The following is a 19870-nucleotide window of genomic DNA, read 5'->3' as shown; positions in this document are numbered from 1 at the left end:
TTCCTTAACTTCTTTAATTCAGCGCACGAAAGTAGGACGTAGTTTATTGTTAGTTCACCTCCGCATCTTTCACAGAGAGGTCGTTCGTCTTTCTTTAGAATGACGCTATGTGTCAGAAGGGTGTGTTCGATGCGAAGACGACATAAAATGACTTCGATGGAGCGTTTTTGGTGACTGCACGATTTCCATTCTTCAACGATCGACTTGACAAGGTGCAATTTATTATTTATTTCGTTGTTCCGTGAGCTCTGCCATTTTGCTCTCAGGTTCCTCTTTACAACTCTTAGAAGATGTTTGTGTGGTATGTAGACTGGCTCTATTTTAGTATAACAGGCTGCTGCAGCACATGCATCAGGTCTCAATACCGCTGACTCCAACCTGGCTTGGTACCCAACAGAGTTTAATTGTATGCCCCTGTGTTTCTGCGGCTATTATATTATGATGTGATGTTTCCGATTAAAGGTTCTGTAGCATTTCTAATATTTAATGCTGTGATAACGCTGAAAGAATCGGTATGGTAAATCCATGAACAACAAGAGCAGCGATACATCAATAAAATAAAAAAGAAAAGCTCAACAGTCTGGTTATAAGTTGGCTAATAAAAATGCTTTTTACATTTATTTATTTACCCCCATGGCCCAAGGGCATTACAGAGCAGAGTGGGGGTGAACAAAAGAAATTAAAACACCCAATACAGCAAAAAAATAACACAAAACTAAATGGTCATTATACAGTAAATGATAACGACTGCGCAACAAGATATAAAAATACAAAATAAACAGCAACGCAGCCAAGCATAGATGTTTAACAAGAAAAAGCACCGAAAAACGGCAGCAAGAGTATGTTAAACACTGGAGAAAAAGGTTAGTAACAGCTGTACGAAAAGAAACGGCATCTGTAATTTCGGCAATGGCACAAGGAAGGCGATTCCGACTGTTAGAAGTGTCTGGAATGAAGGAGTGATGGCAGTATTTGGTGCGACATGATGGAATTCCTACTTTGTGACCGTGATCAATGCGTGAAGTGTAGGACGGTTGTGTTAGAAGTTTCTGTCTGAGATATGTATTATAGGAAAAAATCTTATGAAACAAACTTAGCCGAAATACTTTTCTGCGTTCTGTTAGAAGAAGCAATGACAGTGAAGATTTCATGACAGTCACGCGAGAAGTTTGATAATAGTTAGACAATAAAAAGGGATATGCGTGATTCTGCACACTTTCTAGTTCACTAATGAGTGAAACGACGCTTGGGTCCCAGATAGAGGCTGCGTACTCCAGTTTCGGACCAACCAATTTTTGTATAGGAGAAGTTTTAGTGCGCTAGGACAAAATGAAAAGTTTCATCTGAAGTAGCCAAGAGTTGTGTTAGCATTATTAACTACGTGATAAACATGCCATTTCCATAATAAGTTATTAATTATGTGAACACATAAATATTTGTATGAAGAGACAGATTCAAGAGGAGCAGTGTTGAGGTAGTACGAAGGGGCTGATGTGCTAACGCGAGTGGCACGCATATGTTTACACATATTTGTGTTAAGCTTCATATTCCAGGGCAGACACCATTCAGAAATTCTGTTAATATCGGATTGTAATATAGAGACGTCATGACCATTGGTAATTTTACGATAGATAACACAATCATCCGCAAAGAGACAAATTGATGAAGTAAGGTTTACCAGAAAGTCATTTTTGTATGAGGAAAAGCAGGGGTCCCAAGACTGAACATTGCGGCACACCGGAATCAACTGGGGAAAATTTAGAGTCAGTATTATTTGCTGTAAACAACCGAGATTGATTAGCAAGAAAAGTGTCAACCCATGAAAGCATCTAAGTTCAATCTGCTTAGTTTAAAGAGAAGTAATTCATGGGAGACTTTATCAGAAGCTTTACAAAAGTCCCGGCATATGCAGTCTGCCAACGAACCATCGTCAACAATGCAATGGAGGTCATGAGTGAAACATAAAATCTGGTCTCACAGGAGAATGTTTTTCGAAAACTATCCTGAAAATTACTGAAAAAAAGAATTAGTTTCAAAAAATGCAGCATGATGAGAGAAGATGATCTATTCCATGATCTTGCATGGTATGCAGGAGAGCGATACGGGATGATGGTTTTTAGGACAGTGTTTATGCAGACTTATGCAGAGGAATTACTTTTCCAACCTTTCAGTCATCGCGTAAGCAGCCTGTAACAAGCGATTGCTCAAAAGGTTTAGACAGGACATTGAACGAGCATGCCTTTGTATTTAACAAAAATTTGAAATTTATATTGTCCTTTTATATGTTGTATGTCCACCATTATTCCTGTAGATCCAGCATGTATGATCCGGATACAAGTGTATTTCAATGTCGAGGAACCTGAGAGTGGAGTTCTCCTGCATTTCATGCGTAAATTCTAAGCCTGCGAGCACCGTCCTAAATTGCAGTAATAAAGGACCAATATCAAGCGACTTCATCGTACGGTAGGGCAAACAAATTAGAAAGTCATCCACAAACGGGAAACATTCTACAAACCCAAAGGCCTCTAGCTCAATTCTCAGCGTAGCCTTTCGCCGTGTACAGATTAGAAATCAAAGGCGCTATGCCTGAGCCTATGCAGATCCTGTCTCGTTGGCCGTACACTATGCCATCATGCTCGACAAGCAACAAAGTCATGTACAAAGGCAGTAATTCCAAAACTCCACACTGCTTCGTCAAATTTATAACCCCATATTCATCTATGCACTACTACACTGCTGTGAGTGCGGCTTTCTGCGCAATGTTATGATACATTTCTTTAACATCGATGGATAGGCATCCTGCAGGCTCATTTGCTTGAAAAAATGCAATAATTTCCTCCAATCGTGGCACCATGAACGGGTCATTGATGGGGAGCGCGGATAGGTGTGCCTGAAGATACTTGGCTACATGCCTTTGCCATGTGCTCCGGTCCTCGACGATCATTCGGAACGGCGACTCTTCCTTGTGAGTCTTCACGGCAAAGAAAAGTCTCAGTTAAAGCTCACTACTTCCTTTACCCTCAATCCTTAGCTTATCAAGACCCGTACGTCCACAACTCTTCGCCACCCCCAAGTGTACCTGGTTGAGGAGGTCCTGAAAAACGTCCGTTGCCTTGAAGTGACTGTTGATGGCTTCCAGAGCTTTCGGGTCATAGTCATCCTTGTTCATGACCACGAATATTGCTTTCTTGTCTGATAACAGCAGTCTAAGCTTCCTCTGCTTCAAGGAAGACACTGTTTTTCCCTCTGCGCACCCTCTATTCTTTGGTCTTGTGTATTTCAGGATGCGCTACAGTCCTTCAGACACACGAGTGTCCTTCTGGTTAGCTGGCGCCCGGTCCTCGACTGCGTGAACCATGCTGATGAGCTGCACAGGCTTCATGTGCGGCTGTGGTGCGAACTTGGGGCCTTTATCCAGAGTCGCGGTCAATATGCCTGGTAGCTAGCAGTCTGAAAGCTTGACCCAAACGCACCATTGCCGTTTCCTTTTCTCTTGCGTGGTAGCTGTCCTAGGGCTATATTCCATTATTACTCTCCGACTCTATCATCCCCTCCCATCTCGTGACAAGGTACTTCCTGAACTTGGCCGAGCAAAGCGGAGAGCAACAATGGAATGTAGCCCTATAGGAAAGCTACCACGCAGAAAGAAAACGGCAATGATGCGTTTGCGTCAACCTTTCAGACTGCCGGCTACCAGGCATAGAGACCACGACTCTGGATAAAGGCCCCAAGTTCGCACCGCAGCCGCACATGAAGCCTCTGCAGCTGATCAGCAATGTCACGCAGTCGCGGACCGGGCGCCTTCCAACCAGAAGGACTCTTGTGTGCCTGAAAGACTGCAGTGCATCCCGAAATAGTCACGACCAAAGAATAAAGGGTGCGCCGAGGGAAAAACAGTCTTTCTTAATGCAGAGGAACCTTAGACTATTGCTATCCGACAAGACAGCAAGATTCGTGGTCATGAACAAGGATGACTATGACCGGAAAGCTCAGGAAGCCATCAACAGTAACTTCGACCCAACGGACCTCTGTGAAGAGCACTTTAACCAGGTACGCTTGGGGGTGGCGAAGACTTGTGGACGTATGGGCCTTGAAAAGATTAGGAATGAGGTGAAAGGAAGTAGTGAGTTTTCACTGAGACTATTCTTTGCCGTGAAGATTCACAAGGAATGGTCGCGTTCCGAATGATCGTCGAGAACCGAAGCACATGGCAAAGGCAAGTAGCCAAGTATCTTCAGACAAACCTATCCACGCTACCCATCAATGACCCGTTCATTGGGCCAGGATCGGAGAAAGGTATTGCATTTTTCAAGCAAAATGAGCCTGTAGGATGCCTATCTATCGATGTTAAAGACATGTTTTATAACATTCTGCAGAAAGCCGCAATGACAGCAGTGGAAGAGTGCATAGACGAACATGGGGTTACAAAATTTGAGAACCAGTGTTGAACTAGTGCATGTGGTTTTTAGGAATTACTGCGTGTGTACATGACTTCGTTGTTTGTCGAGCATGATGGCATAGTGTACAGCCAACGAGACGGGATTTGCATAGGCTCATGAAAAAGGCCTTTGATTTCTGATCTGTACATGGCGAAAGGCGACCGTACGCTGAGAAATGAGCTAGAGGCTATTGGGTCTGTAGAATGTATCCGGTATGTGGATGAGTTTCTACTTTGTTTGCCCTACCGTATATTCAAGTCGCTTGATATTGGTCCTGTATTACGGATATTTATAACGGTGTTCGCAGGTTTAGAATTTACGCATGAAATGCCGGAAAACTCCACTATCAGGTTCCACGACATTGAAATACACTTGTACCCGGATGATACGTGCTGGATGCGGAGAACTAAATGTGAAAAGCCAATAATAAGATATGACACTTGTCAATCCAAACTTGTAAAAAGGAGTGTAGCATACTCGTCCCTCCGACAGTGCGTAAAGGGACACTAAAGAGAAAACTGAAGTGGGTTTGCATCGATAGAATACCAATTCCTGATTACAAAGAATCCACTCTTACCGAAAACAGAGCTGTTATAAGGTAGTAAAGAGGAAGAACAGAAATACAGGTATCGCCGCCACAGCGAAGCTCGCAACTAGAAATCACGTGACGCGCTGGGGATCACGGAGCTTGGCAAATTTGAATTACGTTGTTCGTTGGAACGTGGGCGTAGGTTGTGTCTCGAATATAATAACACGCTTTTATCATACGTAAACGACGCCGAAAAGACAACGTAAACGTTGCTAGGCAAATACAAAAATATACTTGGAGGCGCCACAGGCGCCCACTTCAGTTTTGGTTATGTTTCGGCTCAGGCATTTCGTGCGCACTAGGATAGTTTGTTTGGACCTGCAGCGCCTGAATTACGAGCTTGGAGCAGCAGATGCGCCTGGCACGTTGCCATTTGAGCATTCCGAGGCGCGAGCAAGCGAAATCCGCTGCCGCCGACACGCTCCTTCGTTCAAACTTCTGCGCCAACATATTGCGGCCTTCGCGGCTTCGACTGCGACGCTTGACTCAGCTACGTACGCCACGAAAAGCATACATATGCTAAGTACCGAAGGAAAAACGCATTATCATTCAATTGTTCACTAAATCATGGCACATCTGACCAACATACTGCGTCAACAAGACCTTCAACGTGCTATTTGCAGGCATCGTAAACAAAAGGGGTATACTTGCCGCGCCACATGAACACCGCAAATGTTTCTGCACTTTATGTCATGGCCCCATTTACAATAAAATGTTTCTGCTACCGGTCTAAAAATTACAACTTGTTGACCATCGGAGCATGCTGCCTGCTCTCATGACTTGCAACTAATGTTCTGGGTGCCTATGCGCACTATATTGTGCACTGGATTCATTTTAACATGTGGAATTTCACAGCGCAGGCAATTTTAGTGGCGCCGGCTCTTCGGTCATGCTCTGCTACCGTGGACGTAATTTTCTCTGAACATGGAGCTGTAGCACAAACCCTGAAGGAAAAAAGTGCGACGAAGCTTCAAAAATGAGAAGCCCAGCAGCGAGGACACTATTTTGGTTGCGTTGCGATGACGTAGGGCTCGGTTTGTTTATACATAGTGCAAGGAGGAGCGCAAAAGCTTGAGAAACATGTAAAGTATTGTACATTACAAGCGCTCTATGTTCTTTTTTTTCTTCCTTTATGGACCCATCGCTCGGTAAATTACTCTCTTCATCATTTTATTTATTTCGGCTGTAGCCGTCGTTGCGAGTACGCTGTTGCCAATGTTGGCCCTTGTGGGATGCGATGCGACGCCGCGGGTCGCGCCGGCTCGCTAGCTATCACGGTCTCCGCTTACGTCATAGTGTGCGTCGCTCAACTCCGACTACGTAGTCGGAGGGAACAGTTTGAATTCGACCGCGGGAACAAAGAAAAAATCTCAACTTCTTATCGCAATAACTAAGCAATTATTCCATTTTTTGCTGCCTGATATGCGGCGACGGTGTCACCAATTGTAGTTTATTAGATTTTCATAGCATCTTTGGATGTCTTTAGTGTCCCTTTAAGAAACCATGTGATCTCGAAATGGAAAGAAGTGTACAACTGCAAGTTTACAGGCTTGTCGCAAGTGGCTTTCCCGAACATTTGATTGGTGCAATAGCAGAGAAGTTCATTAAAGAGGCAATCGGACCAGAAACTGGGAAAACGAAGGAAAACGAAAGGGCGAGGCCAGTCGTGATAACGTGCGCACACAAGGTATCGCACCAACTTAAGAAAATTGCAGCAAAACATGAAACCCCCCTTGTCTTTTCATCCCACCCTCCCCGAAACTAACCGGAATGTGCAGAAAAGGTAACTTCCGGAATAGGAAAAAGAGAGTTAGCACAGCATGTGGAATCGACCACCAAAAGAAGATCATAAACTGTGATAAGTGTGTTGTGTACAGCATCCCTCTGTCATGCGGCAGGAGATACTTCGGCAAGACTGAAAGTTGCATAAAAATAAGATTGGATGAGCATCGCAGGAACTACGGCAAAAATAACCACCCAAGCAACCTCACCAAGCGCGTTATAGCTGCAAAACATGCATCCCAATATTTGAGGAAGCAGCTGTAATCGGACATTTCACAGACCGGCGATAAAGAATAATCTTTGAAGCATATGAAATGTCACGGGCCGCTTCCACGGAATGCGTAAGCCATCCGTCGATAGCGCTGACGAGAAGAGAGATCCAGCTGTTAACAGGCAGCGTGATGGAAAGCGGTGCTTCAAGAGTTACGGTTTGATGAATTGCACTTATAAACTTGTTTCTGACACGTGTTTGTACATGTTTTCTTTGTATGTGTTTATATAAGAACAGAAGTACGTGTGATAAGCAGTTGAAAGTTCGCGCACGTACCAGTCTTGTTTTGTGTTAGTGAATGTCTTGAGTAAAAGTTCAGCACGCCAGCGTGAGTTGGTTAACACTAGATATAACACGCTGCATGATGATGAGACAGTGCGGGTTGGTTCAGTGATAAGTTATGATAGATTAAAATCTGCACACATGTGAAGAATGTTACTGCATTCGGTCGAGAAAGGGCTAGGATAAGCAGATGAATTTGACCACACAATGGATGGGTAGTTGAAATCGCCGACTAAAATGACAGGAACGTCCGGAAAGTGTACAACAATCATATTGATAGCATCATGAAGTTCATCTGCAAAAGAACTGCCATACGTTGGTGGCTGGTAGCAAATGCCCGAAATCTGTTTCTTAAAAGACACACGAAATTCGACCCATATCATTTCCAAATCGGTCACAATATTCACGCATGACGAAACAAGGTGGTCAGCAACTACAATCATAACACCTCCGCCACATTGTTGCCCTCTGACAAATCGGTATATATTAAATCTTTTTTTGCAAATCAGAAGTTCAGTCATCAGCCTTTGACGAAAGCCACTTTTCGGTTAATAACACAATATCAGCGTCAGCTGAATCAGCAACAGAGATAAGTTCATCGCGCTTCAGTAGAACACTTCGTATGTTGGTGTAAAGAACTGAAATGGGATGCGCAGTCACAAGTGCCAATCCACTGCCCCTCACAAAGTCCTATGGGGCGTCACCTTCTGGCGTCGTAGCCTGACCAGTGGAAGATTTTTTTTTTATCTGCAGGCGAGGAATCTCGAGATTGCGACTGGCAAGTGTTAAAATTCAAACATTTCGGGTCTCTGATAAGAGCATTAGACACACTGTCGCAAATGTAGCGAACGCCGTCGATAAAAGCATTATCATAGCGCAGTTCGACCCCATAACCCTGTCGTCGAAGATGTGCAGAAGCATCCCAAATTCTTTTCCTAATAGCACGAACATTGGGTGAAAAATCTTCAGTTATGTAATAATCAGACCCTTTAGGTTTTGAGACATTTTTCATGACCAAAGACTTTTCCTGGTCCAGTAGCTTGAGAATTAATAGGTGTGGATGCTCTTTCCGCTTTCGACCGAGTCTGTGGCAACGCTCTATGTTAGGAGGCGTAATGTTTAGTGTACCGGAAAAAATATGTGCAACACTGTCAAGTGAAGTATTTTCATTTTCATCTGGATTTTGCTTCAGCCCGCTTATGATAATATCGTTAGGGGGGGGTGGGTCAGCTTGAGGTTGCAGAGAGCGGAGGCGGGAGACAAGGCTTTCATACAACAGGCATTTCCTGCAGGCACCAGCCGACACTGCTTGAACGTCGTCTTCGTCAAAAACTACCGAGATTCTTCTTTTTCCTTATGCGCATATCAGCGCATGGATCGCCTAACATAACACTACCCGCCGGCTGAAAAGAACCGTCCCGGTGCGTACTAGCGCCCAAACCAGGGTTCGTGTAGTACGGCTTTAGGCGTGCAACATGAACCGTTTCGGTGCGTGATGTAGAGGTATGGCTTGCTGAATGCAAGGGCGCAATTTCGTATGTCACTGGAGTGACTTGTAAAATATGGTAGGGTCCTGTATAACAGGGCAAAATGTTTTCCCAGAGGCCAACACGGCGAGCTGGGTTTCAAAGCAGCACGAGAAAGCCGCAAGAACAAAGGGTGTTGCGATGACAGAAATCATGGCGACGTTTCTGCGAGTGCTGGGAGGCTCTCGAGTCAATTGCGAGCACCGACGCGGGCAGCATCAGCTCGGACTATGGCGTCACGAGCATGAGCTGGCAGTGGTGACAGAAGGAAACAGGCTGTCAAAAGGAAGCAGAGGTTCACGGCCGTATAGAAGATAGAACAGGCAGTTGTCGGTAGTTCCGTGACGCGACGGATTGTATGCAAATGTCACAAACGGCAGCATTATGTCCCAGTCGCGGTGATCATCAGAAACGTACATCGACAGCAAGTCATTCAATGTCCGGTTAAGGCGCTCAGTATGCCCGTTCGTCTGTGGATGGTAGGCAGTTGTCAAAGAATGACGAACGTTGCACAACCGTAGGATCTCGTCACTATACGCGCAAGAAAGCAACGGCCACGGTCGGTGAGCAGTTGGCGGGGAGCTCCATGGACGAGTATAACGTCGTTGGGGAGGGAAAGAGCGACATCAGTTGCTCAACAGGTTGGTATTGCTCGTGTGACTGCGTAGCGTGTGTTGTAATATGTGGCCACCGCAATCCATTTGTTCCTCGGTGCGGACAGTGGAAAAGGCCTTAAAAGATCCAGACCCACTCGACAAAATGGGTCTATATGGATGTCGATCGTTTGCAGGAGTCCAGCTGGTAAAACTGATATTTTTCCGGCGTTGACAGCGGTCACAAGAAGCCACGTAGCAGCGGACTGCTAGGCCTGGCCAAAAGAACCGACGGCGCACACTGTCGTATGTGCGGGAGACGCCTAGATGACCCGCTGTGGGAACATCGTGAAGCTGTTCAAGGACGTCTCTGCGTAGGTGCTGAGGGACTACTAGTAGAAGGTCGGGGCCATCAGATCGCATACTGTGCCGGTATAAGGTGCCGTATGGAGCACAAACAAATAAAGGGAATGGTCATGGCGATCGGCGCTAAGGCGATTGATAATTTTGCGAAGCTGAGGGTCTTGGCGTTGCTCAAGGCGAATATTAGAGAAGTCAGAAATAGACAGCATGCAAGCATCATTGTCACATTCATGTTGGCTAGTGGGTCGAATGGATGACGGGACAGGGACCACTGAAATATTGTACTCTTGAAGGCGCAAGGCCCAACGCCCAAGGCGGCCAGTAGGGTCTTTGAGTGTAGAAAGCCAACACAATGCGCGGTGGTCAGTGACTACTGTGAATGGCCGCCCATACAAGTAAGGGCGGAACTTCGTATTGGCCCAAACTAGGGCTAAGCACTCACGTTGAGTTGTGGAATAATTCTGTTCGGCTGCAGAGAGGAGTCGGATGCCATAGGCGATGACGCCAGGGGAAACGAGCTGACGTTGTGCGAGAGCGGCACCAATTCCATCCCCACTTGTGTCGGTGCGTACTTCTGTGGGCGCTGACGGATTGAAGTGAGCCAACACCGGCGGACCGGTTAGGTGGCCAATAAGAGCGGCGAAGGCGGCCGATAGTTCGTGGCCCCAGGAAAAGGAGACCTCATTTTTCAGGAGCTGCGTAAGTGGGCGGGCAATTTCCGCGAAGTTTGGTGCAAATCGCCGGAAATATGAACAAAGTCCGAAGACGCTATGCACGTCGCTGCGAGATTTCGGGATAGGAAAACCACTTATAGCGCGAATTTTATCGAGGTGCGAGTGGGTGCCATGGGTGTTGAATAAATGTCCTAGGACCTTGGTTGTCTGCCACCTAAGGTACACTTCTTGGAGTTCAACTGAAGGCTAGTTCTTCGGAAGACGCCAAGAATAGCCGAAACACGATGCAGGTGGCCCTCAAATGTTGATGAAAATACGACGACCTCATCGAGGTAGCACAGACATGTGTTCCATTTGAACCCGCGTAGTAACGAGTCCATCAAGCGCTCGAAGGTCGCAGGGGCATTACATAAGCCGAAAGGCATCACCTTGAATTGATAGAGGCCATCCGGGGTGACAAAAGCACTTCTCGCGATCTCTCTCGTCAACAGAGATCTGCCAATATCCAGAACGGAGGTCGATGGAGGAGATGTATTTGGCACCATGCAGGCAGTCGAGGGTGTCATCGATCCTTGCAGGAAGGTACACGTCTTTCTTTGTTATCTTATTTAGGTGTCGATAATCTGCACAAAACTTCCAGCTGTTGTCTTTTTGATGAGTACTACCGGAGACGCCCAGGGTCTGCTCGACGGCTCAATAATGTTGCTGGCCAACATTTTCTCCACTTCTTCTTGAATGATCCGGCGTTCGGAAAGAGCAACTCTGTAAGGCCGTCGATAAATAGGGCGGGGATCCCAGTATCGATGAGATATGTAACGACAGACGTTTGGCCCAGGGATCGGTCACCGAAATCAAAAGTGTCGCTGTTTGACCGCAAAAGGCCGGCACAGGCTCTGCCCTATTCGGGACGCAGGTAAGAGGACCCATTGGCTGAGATGCGGTCCTCCGGACTATGTGACGGGTCTGGTTGGGCAGGTATCTCGGCGTGACGGTCAGACAACACTGCTGATATATTAAAGCTGGACAAAGGTGAGAGCTCGGCAAGAAAAATTCTCTCCAGGAGAACTTGCGAAGACATGCTGAAGTTGAGTATGGAAATGTAGGTGAGGTTATTCGCGACGTGTACAATGTTATAAGGTAGGACGATGTTGCGCTGTAGAGCGACGTCGGTGATGGGGTTGACAACGTAATCGCCGTCAGGAAGGGAAGGAAAAGGTTACAGGGGCACGTATGCTGCCGCCTAGGGAGGTAGGCGAGCAAATGTACTAGAGCGGAGGCGAGGCTAGGAATGGCCAGCACTAGGGTCGTGAACACAATGGGGCAGGGCTAGGCGCACACGTCCGGAGGAACAGTCAATAAAAGCGGAATGGGCTGTTAAAAAGTATAGGCCTAAAATGAAGGCTTGAGGACAAGTAGTAAGGACGGCGAGGAGCACAGGGACGTGGTGGCCGGAGATGCTAACGCGCGAGGTGCACATTCCGATGATGGTAGCAGTGTTGCCATCAGCAACAGGAACTGCAGAGGTGTTAGCGGACGTAAGAACCTTTTTGAGGCGTTGGCGGAACGAAGAGCTAAGGACTGAAATATGGGCTTCAGTGTCAATGAGAGCGGGAACAGGGACTCTATCTACGAGGACATTGATCAGGTTGCGGCGTGGTGCGATGGTCTAAACACAATTGGCTGTCCGGGTTGGTAACACAGCGCCACGTCCGGGCGCTGCGTTGCCTAGTTTCCCGAGTTAGGGCCTTGGTACGTTGGGGACAAGCTGCGGCGAGGAGTAGGTGAACGGGAACGGTAGGCTTGAGGCTATGGCGAACGGCTAGGACAAGGAGACAAGGCTTTCACACAACAGGCCTTTCATTCAGGCACCAGCCGACACTGCGTGAACGTCGTCGTCGTCTTCGCCAAAAACTACCGAGATTCTTCTTTTTCCTTCTTATGCGCATAACAGCGCACGGTTCGCCAAACGTAACAATATTGTTGCGACGGGATCGGTTATCATGGTCCTCATTCTTTGCAACCAACCGAGCCACAGTTCTAGTTTGGGCTAGATAGTGACGCTTAAAGTGCAGCCGCGCTGGTTTTAAGCGTATCAAAACGCGAGTTAACGGAAGCTTGAAATGACTTAATATTGCCAAGGTCCTCAGCCATATGCTTGTGTCGTTCAACAACTTCGGCAGGCATGGTCACAATGTTATCAATTTCAGTTGGACATGTTACAGCAGCAGATTGTTGAGGGACCTTTGCAGAGCGCGCGGACAGTAAAGGAGAGCTTTCATTAGGCTCATTACATTTTGATGAGTTTCCAGGCTTCGTTGGGGGGGTCAGATTAAGGAGGTCCTGGATTGCGCTCCACGCCTCCACTCAACAAAAGGCGGCTGATATAATACATGGCGTTCGAACACAAATCAACTGCGTCTTGTGGGCAAAGAACCAGCAGCAATGATCGATTGTCTGACTTTAGGCACCGAGTATTCTCAAGGTAACATACCTTCACAATGAAGAGACAGCGCTTTAGCATTGTGTCACAGCCGCTGTTGCTTTGTCCACTGAAGAACGAGGCCTCGGAAGGCGCTTTTAAGCTCTTGGCTGGGGACGTCGCGCTGCTCTCGATGTCGACGGTGGGCTCACAAGCACCAAAGTTCCATGGAAGGAGCCGAGCCTTTGATCCACCCGGCAAGCCGTAGCTATCGCACACAGGGGCGATGCACCGGCGAAGGGTTCCGCATGCTGCTCGTAAGTAGATGACCCGTCTGGGAAACATGCGCAGTTGCCGCCATTTGGAGTATTGTTCCATGAAACCAGCTTGAGGATGCATCCAAGGATCTGGACAGGAAGACACAGCATTTTAGCACTGAGTCACAGCCGCTATTGCTTTGACGTTATTATAGAAAACCCTGGACTCTGATCTATTTTAACGCATGAGGGCCGTGAGTCCCATATAGTTATAGATGAAAACAGAAGGTTTTGCTTGTCATAGTTAGTGTTAATTATGGGCAGTAGCAAATTGCCGCAAAATTTAGTCAGATTACTGTTTATGAACATAGATAAAAAAGAGCAGTAATTACGATATCACCATTAGCATAACTGTTGTGGCGAAGGAGACTCAACAAAGAAAGGATATTAAGATTCCGGTTAGGGGGGAGGGGGTGAAGTGGACTGAGAAAAGCTAAATATTCGAACTGCACAATTTTGTAATGATGAATGCTTGATATATCAATGAGATATGCAGTTCTCCAAGCTGATACGCAGTATGTTAATTGATTGTGAATATGTTAAAATTAAAGTGCCCGGAGGATATGTTGCTGAAAGTAATAATGTGTTCGAAGAAGCACCCCAATACAAAAAGCACCTTTCTGACATAATGATTCCGAGTGCATATTAAATCTCAGATGTTCGTCTCGTGGGACACCAAGAAATGTAGTGCATTCAGAAAGTGGCATAATGGGGTTATCCAAATAAAGTAGAGCAATATTATTCGTTTTTTTATGATTGCGAATTAAACGCCGTAAATTTTTCTTTTCCTTAAAGGATTGATTTCAATCTGGTTATTTAAACCAGTCAGCTGTAAGTTTTAGTCAGCTTCAATGTTTTGATTAGATCATTTATATTTCTGTCACTAGTATATAATGTAGTGTCATCAGCGTATAAAATACAGCTAGAATTGGTGAAATAACCAGGAAAATTCTTGATGCCTGCTAAAAAATACAGTCGTCCTAAAATTGAACCCTGTGGCATACATTGGTTAATGGATACTGGGTGGAATAAAATGTCGACCAAGTTTCTTATTTCGATATGATCAGTAAGGCAACGGCGTATAAATGTCAAAGTTCGGCCAAAGGTTCCCAGAGACTCCAGTTTGGAAAAAAGAACGGTGTTGTTTATTGGCAAGTCCTCTGGAAGTCATCAACACAGCGAAATGTTTAGAATGCATTATCAGTTAAGATCATACATAGCTGAACATTCTACAACCAGCGCACAAGCGAAAACTGGTTCGCACGAAGAGAAAAAAAAGAAGGAAAGTAAAAAGAAACGGAGAAATTACAAAAGACGCTCATAGGAGTAGGACACATATTGTATATGAAAGGAAAAAAAAATAGCACTGACAAAAAAAAAGCAAAGAAAGACCGGGAAAAAAGAAACTGGAGGGAAAGGTGAATATGCAAGAGGAAACGAAATTATAAGTGAAAGCGCGGAGAAACTTACGATTAACAGAAAAAGAACAAAGCGAATTAAAACTGAAACGAAAGCCACACAGGAATGAAGTGAATGGAACAAAATAAGAAACGGCGAGTCTGAAATTTTATCTACATGCGGAAGGCGTTTCCTCGACATATCTAGCGTTCTTTAATCTTTTTCAACATTGACATTTTTGCTTTCCCGGTAAAAAAATATCACCAATGACCACCTTTGTGAGAGGTTGGAGTATCGTTACAAATAAACGCAGCAATCCTAACGCATATTTTTTTGCTGTGGCTGTTAGACATTTGGAGGATTTACCCTTCGTTTTATTTTGACTGGAGTTATGGCTGACTAACCATTGTTATACTTTAATATTTTGTGCATGTTGCGCCGCGTCCGATCAGCAGGTGACGCGCGTTCACTTTCAACCATTCCAATGTATACAAAGTCTGTACAGTGCCCTGGTGACGCAAGGGCAGTAGTTGGGAAAAATCAAGCCCTGCCTTTGGAACGACGCAGCTTGCCAGCGTGTCCGCGCAGTGGGATTTCTCTTTTCGCGCAAGCGCAGAGTCAATCATACTAAACAGGAACGCGGCCCCGCGGGCTGCACGCGTGAGGAGCGCTATTGTACCCAAACGGGTAGCAAACACCAAACACTTTCATGGCCGTCCATGCCTTCCTCTTCCTTGAAGTAGAGGTTCTGCTTAATGGCAATAGCAACACCACCACCACGGCTGTCCCTATCAGATCTAAGAAGTGTGTAAGACGCAGGGACGATTTCCGAATCATGTATGGAAGAGTGCTACCACGTTTCTGTAATTATTAGTTCGTCTGGACTGTAAAGCAGGGTTAATTATTTTAATTTATCATCCTTATTAACAATGCTCCTAGCATTGAAACTCAGAATTACTAATCGATTATTGTGAAAACGTCATTTAGCGGGACCACCTTAAGATTTCTAAAATGTGTTTTTCGTTTGCTTCACTGGTACCCTTTTATTCTCTGTGGGATCCCATGCGTACATATTATTGTTTATTTTGAGCTTGTCAAAAACTAAACTTACTTATCCCCATTGTTACATTCAATTTAGAGGACTGCCATAATGTTTTGCGTATTTCACGCACAATAACCGAGAAATCCTCAGATATTGATATTCCACTGTTCTTTGGCTTAAGGCAACTTTGAAAAACCTTAACCTTTTCAGTGAAAACATAAAAGCGCAAGATGACAGGGCGTTCTTTGCCAGCATCCTTCCTGCCAACACGATGGATGCGTTCTATGGATCCGACCTGGACTTCCAATTTGCTTCCCAAGAGATCGTTTTTCACTTTTTTTTTGAAGCTCAGAGGCACTCTCGTTATTTTTCTCTTTCAATCCACAGATCACAATATTATTTATACGGCTTCTATTTTCCAGGCCATCCAATTTTTTTGTGATTTGGAACAATTCCTTATGCATCACCACTATAGATTCCTCACATTTCTGCACTTTTTCATTACATAGCTTTAGCGACGCTAATGTGGCTTCTATTTCAGAGAGCCTGAACTGAACACCCTCAAGTCCACCTTGCAAAGTAGTTTGGGTAGCCCTAATTTCCGTGACAGTGCTCAGAATTTGATCCAGTTTTCGTTCATCAGGCACACGGTTCTTCTCCACATCGCCACTTAGCTTCTACAGCATGCAAAGCACTCGCGATTAGTCATGGCAGCAACAAAGATTACACTGGGGGCTCGGCACCATGACAAGGCAGGCACAATCGCTACTAAGGCAACTTGTGAATGACCATTTGTCACTAACCTGTGCAAAGAAAAGTACGAAGTTCAGCATCGTGCGTCTAACGGTGACGCCGAGCCCTGTGAAGAGATCTGCTGTCCGTCCTGTCTTTTTAGGCCGTTCCCACGAAGTCTCGGATGTTGCCCCTGCACCGAACAATGTGTCCAAACGAGGTAACGGCGATATTCCTTCCACGTGGTATCCATCTGATGGCACCGATATAAGCGACACAAACACACCCGTATGCAAACTTGGTTGCCGATGTCGCGTCACCGACGTCACAGAAGAAAGATGGCCCAGGGACACATGGAAGTCGCCACAGCCCGATCCAATGCATTCCAGTAGCGCCTGTGCAAAGAAAAGTAAGAAGTTCAGCATCGTGCGTCTAACGGTGCCGCCGAGCCTGTCACAGCACCATATGACTCCTCGGGTGGTCGCCCTTACGAACTGTCCAGACAGATAATTCGAAAGCGTCGCAGTGCTCTCCGAAATGCCTCATCTCGCGCAGATAAGCCGCTTGAGTTAGCAGACCGCCATTGCTTCGCTTGGCAACAACCTCACGGATCAATGGTTTCACTGTGAGAGCAAAGCGTTTGCGACGGGAGGACAGATAGTGCCCTCGTCCGGCTGTAAATTTGCGCTTCCAATTTAATCCTTCAAAAGGTTGCGCGGCTGAAAACTACCCTTATGATGTCGTCTCAGCAGTTTCTGTAATTACAGCAAGATGTATCAGCTTAGATCACCACCCAGAGTAATTTTGTACCAAACTGCGGTGAGTTGACAGCCGCCTGTACTCCACGTCAAATTCGCCGTTTTATGAAATCGCCTCAATGAAGTGCATAACGTGGCGCCCAACTTCTGCTATTTTCGTCAATGACAGCACATTGTTTATGTCATGAAACTTCATTTTGACATAACAGTCTGATGTGTATGCATGACGTATTTCTCGCTGCAAACGTGAACCAGTCAGATTATAGGAAGAGTACCTTTTATCTTATCCATAATACAAGCGCAAGTGTTTTCCACCCAATCACCTATAACAGTTTTCTTTTTTTTATGTTTACTATTGATTTTTATTATATTTAGTTTGATATTTACTATTCAGGCGGCGTGAATAGCTCTGCTAAAGATGCGTCTTCAACTTAACGTCATTTTGACGGCACTGCAAGAAGCCATTTCGACAGCTCAAAATTTTGCGCCATAAATTTGAAACACATGACCATTCTGAGAACCAACCAAGCAATACGGCGCCGAACAGCGGCATGCGTGTCAATAATAGGGCACCCGGACAACTTGCTGACAGGTTTCAATTCCCGCTCTGACAGGAAGCAGCCTGATGGTCGCATGACCTTGCAAACTCGCCTCCATTGTTTGCACTTGACCGCTCTTAGCAGACGATGCCAACCATCACCACGCCTCAGTTTTTGTGCAGTGACGCCGCGCGCACAGAGGCGCGAATTAATCGGTGTTTTTGCGAACGAAGCGTGACATGCTTTGACGAGGTTTACAGAACTCAGTTTGGCAGGATTTTCTTGCTGCAGCTACTCACGAACGTTTTCCGAGGGCCCAGCTCACTGCGCGCGAAATCAGATGGAAACGTTTGCATAAGCATTTGTGTCAAGCGTTAGCTGCTCCAGCACAAAGCTGTTTACTTACGGCGCTTTCAGACCAGTGCGCTGAAAAGATCCCGAAACAGGTGACAAGCTTCTGGGCAGCACGAACAAACGATCCGTACTCGGGGGTCGCACGCTTCCCTGTGTACTGAAATTTAAGGTAAGAAATTGAAGACGCGATATCCAAGCACCTTACAGATACTTAGATATATTTTGTCATTGTTTAGCGCACGATATCGTATACAGGAACACGAAAAGTACTCTGACTGCTCAAAGAATCTACTCAAAATGGCCGCCGACTAAGGAGCTGTACTGACGCTGCGATCAACGATACAATTCAACACGCATATGCACAAAGACGTGATGGGGTTGAGTACAATTTGCAGGCATTTGGATTTTCATCTTGAGCAAGAGCTATAAATTGATCGCGTTTTCGCTTACAGTGACTAGCATCATCGTCAAATGCAACATGACCAAAATGAACTGCGCACAGCACGACACTCGTTGCGGATGACTAGATCATAATTGGTGAAAACTGAGATATAGTGCAGCTGAGTTTTTTTACTTGGAATGCGCGATAAACTATTTCTAAGTAACAAACAACCCGTTTGGATTTTTGTTCAGGAGGGAATAATTCTGCGTTTTCGTGCTCGCATTGCTGCCACCCTGTTCGGGTTCTTTTTTTTTTTTAATTCGGCATTTTTATCTTTTTTTTGTTGGCGAGTGGCGCCCCCCCCCCCCCCTGTATTAGTTTCACCAGAGTCACTGCGTTTCGGTTCCAGGCGCAAGGCTCAGATCATTTTATAATCACCCACAGGTCGGCGGAATCACACATGTATCGACTCACTCGGGCTCATTCCCGCTCAGATCATGATCTGAGTCTTGATTAAGTCCGGACTCAAATTCAGATTGCATTGGCCCTAAATGGTAAGCTTTCGACTATGTGTATAACTGTAACAGAAATCGAGTACCAGTCACCGCATCCCATAAATAGAAACAGAGTACACTAACTTCCAGAAGGGATCTTATGTTTCCCGCAATCTTCACTAACGTACGAAGTTATCTTCAGAGCGGATTAAGCTCGTTTCTAACATCATCGCATCAACAGAAGGCAACTTGCTTATTCTGACAGAAAACTAGCTACAAAATGACGTTAGTGATATCAAAGTTCTGGCGCAACTTGTCTGACATCAAAGTTCACCCAAGTGACCGTGAATTATCAAAAAGCGGTGGTGTTCTCATAGCAGATCGTCAGCAAATTTTATGTTTTGTTGTAAACGTCTAATTTAAGATCGGAATAATTTAGTTACTGTGTCGCTCATAGCCAATTCAATGTTAGCATTTGCATTGAACTCCTGTAATGGCAGATTTCAATGAATATAGGGCTATTCTTCGCAGCGACCTGGCGTTGGCGCGTCGTGCGTTAAAAATGTTGAAATAGGCCGAACAGGTGCTGGACCAGAGAAGTATGATTGAGTCACGTTATGCTACTGACTGCCTACGGCCTCGCGAGCGTGTTCTGCGGAGGCCGCAGAGTGCCTGGTGCAGAGCATTGCCACGTTCTGCATAATCGGCAATGCAGAGGAATGCCATGAGCTGCTGGATCACAAGTCCACCGCAGGCATCACCTTGGCCGAGTTGCAAGGCTCTTCTGCATGCCTGCCAACTCTCCTGACGTCCCCGGAAGACTCCTGATTTTTGACCGAACTTTCTGGTTGTACGACCACTGTCCTATATCTCCCGATGAGTCTCCTCTGCCCATGCAAGTACGGTTAAAATAGCT

General features: G+C 45.7%; 1 protein-coding gene across 1 annotated transcript; it reads right to left on the bottom strand.

Annotated features, from left to right (window-relative positions):
• Positions 1–12395: 12395 nt before the first annotated feature.
• On the bottom strand, positions 12396–17021 carry LOC146194322 (uncharacterized). The gene is made up of 3 exons (XM_084596042.1): positions 16714–17021; positions 16499–16620; positions 12396–13345 (listed from the first exon to the last, which is right to left on the bottom strand). The coding sequence occupies exons 1-3, from the start codon at positions 16850–16852 to the stop codon at positions 13097–13099; spliced, it is 510 nt and encodes a 169-aa protein (XP_084452168.1). The 5' UTR covers positions 16853–17021; the 3' UTR covers positions 12396–13096.
• Positions 17022–19870: the final 2849 nt, after the last annotated feature.

This window comes from Amblyomma maculatum, chromosome 3 (genome assembly GCF_055883805.1).
Source record: "Amblyomma maculatum isolate TAMU_Amacu chromosome 3, ASM5588380v1, whole genome shotgun sequence".
In the NCBI taxonomy this organism is placed as follows: Eukaryota; Metazoa; Arthropoda; class Arachnida; order Ixodida; family Ixodidae; genus Amblyomma; species Amblyomma maculatum.
This window is presented reverse-complemented; position numbering and strand designations above follow the sequence as displayed.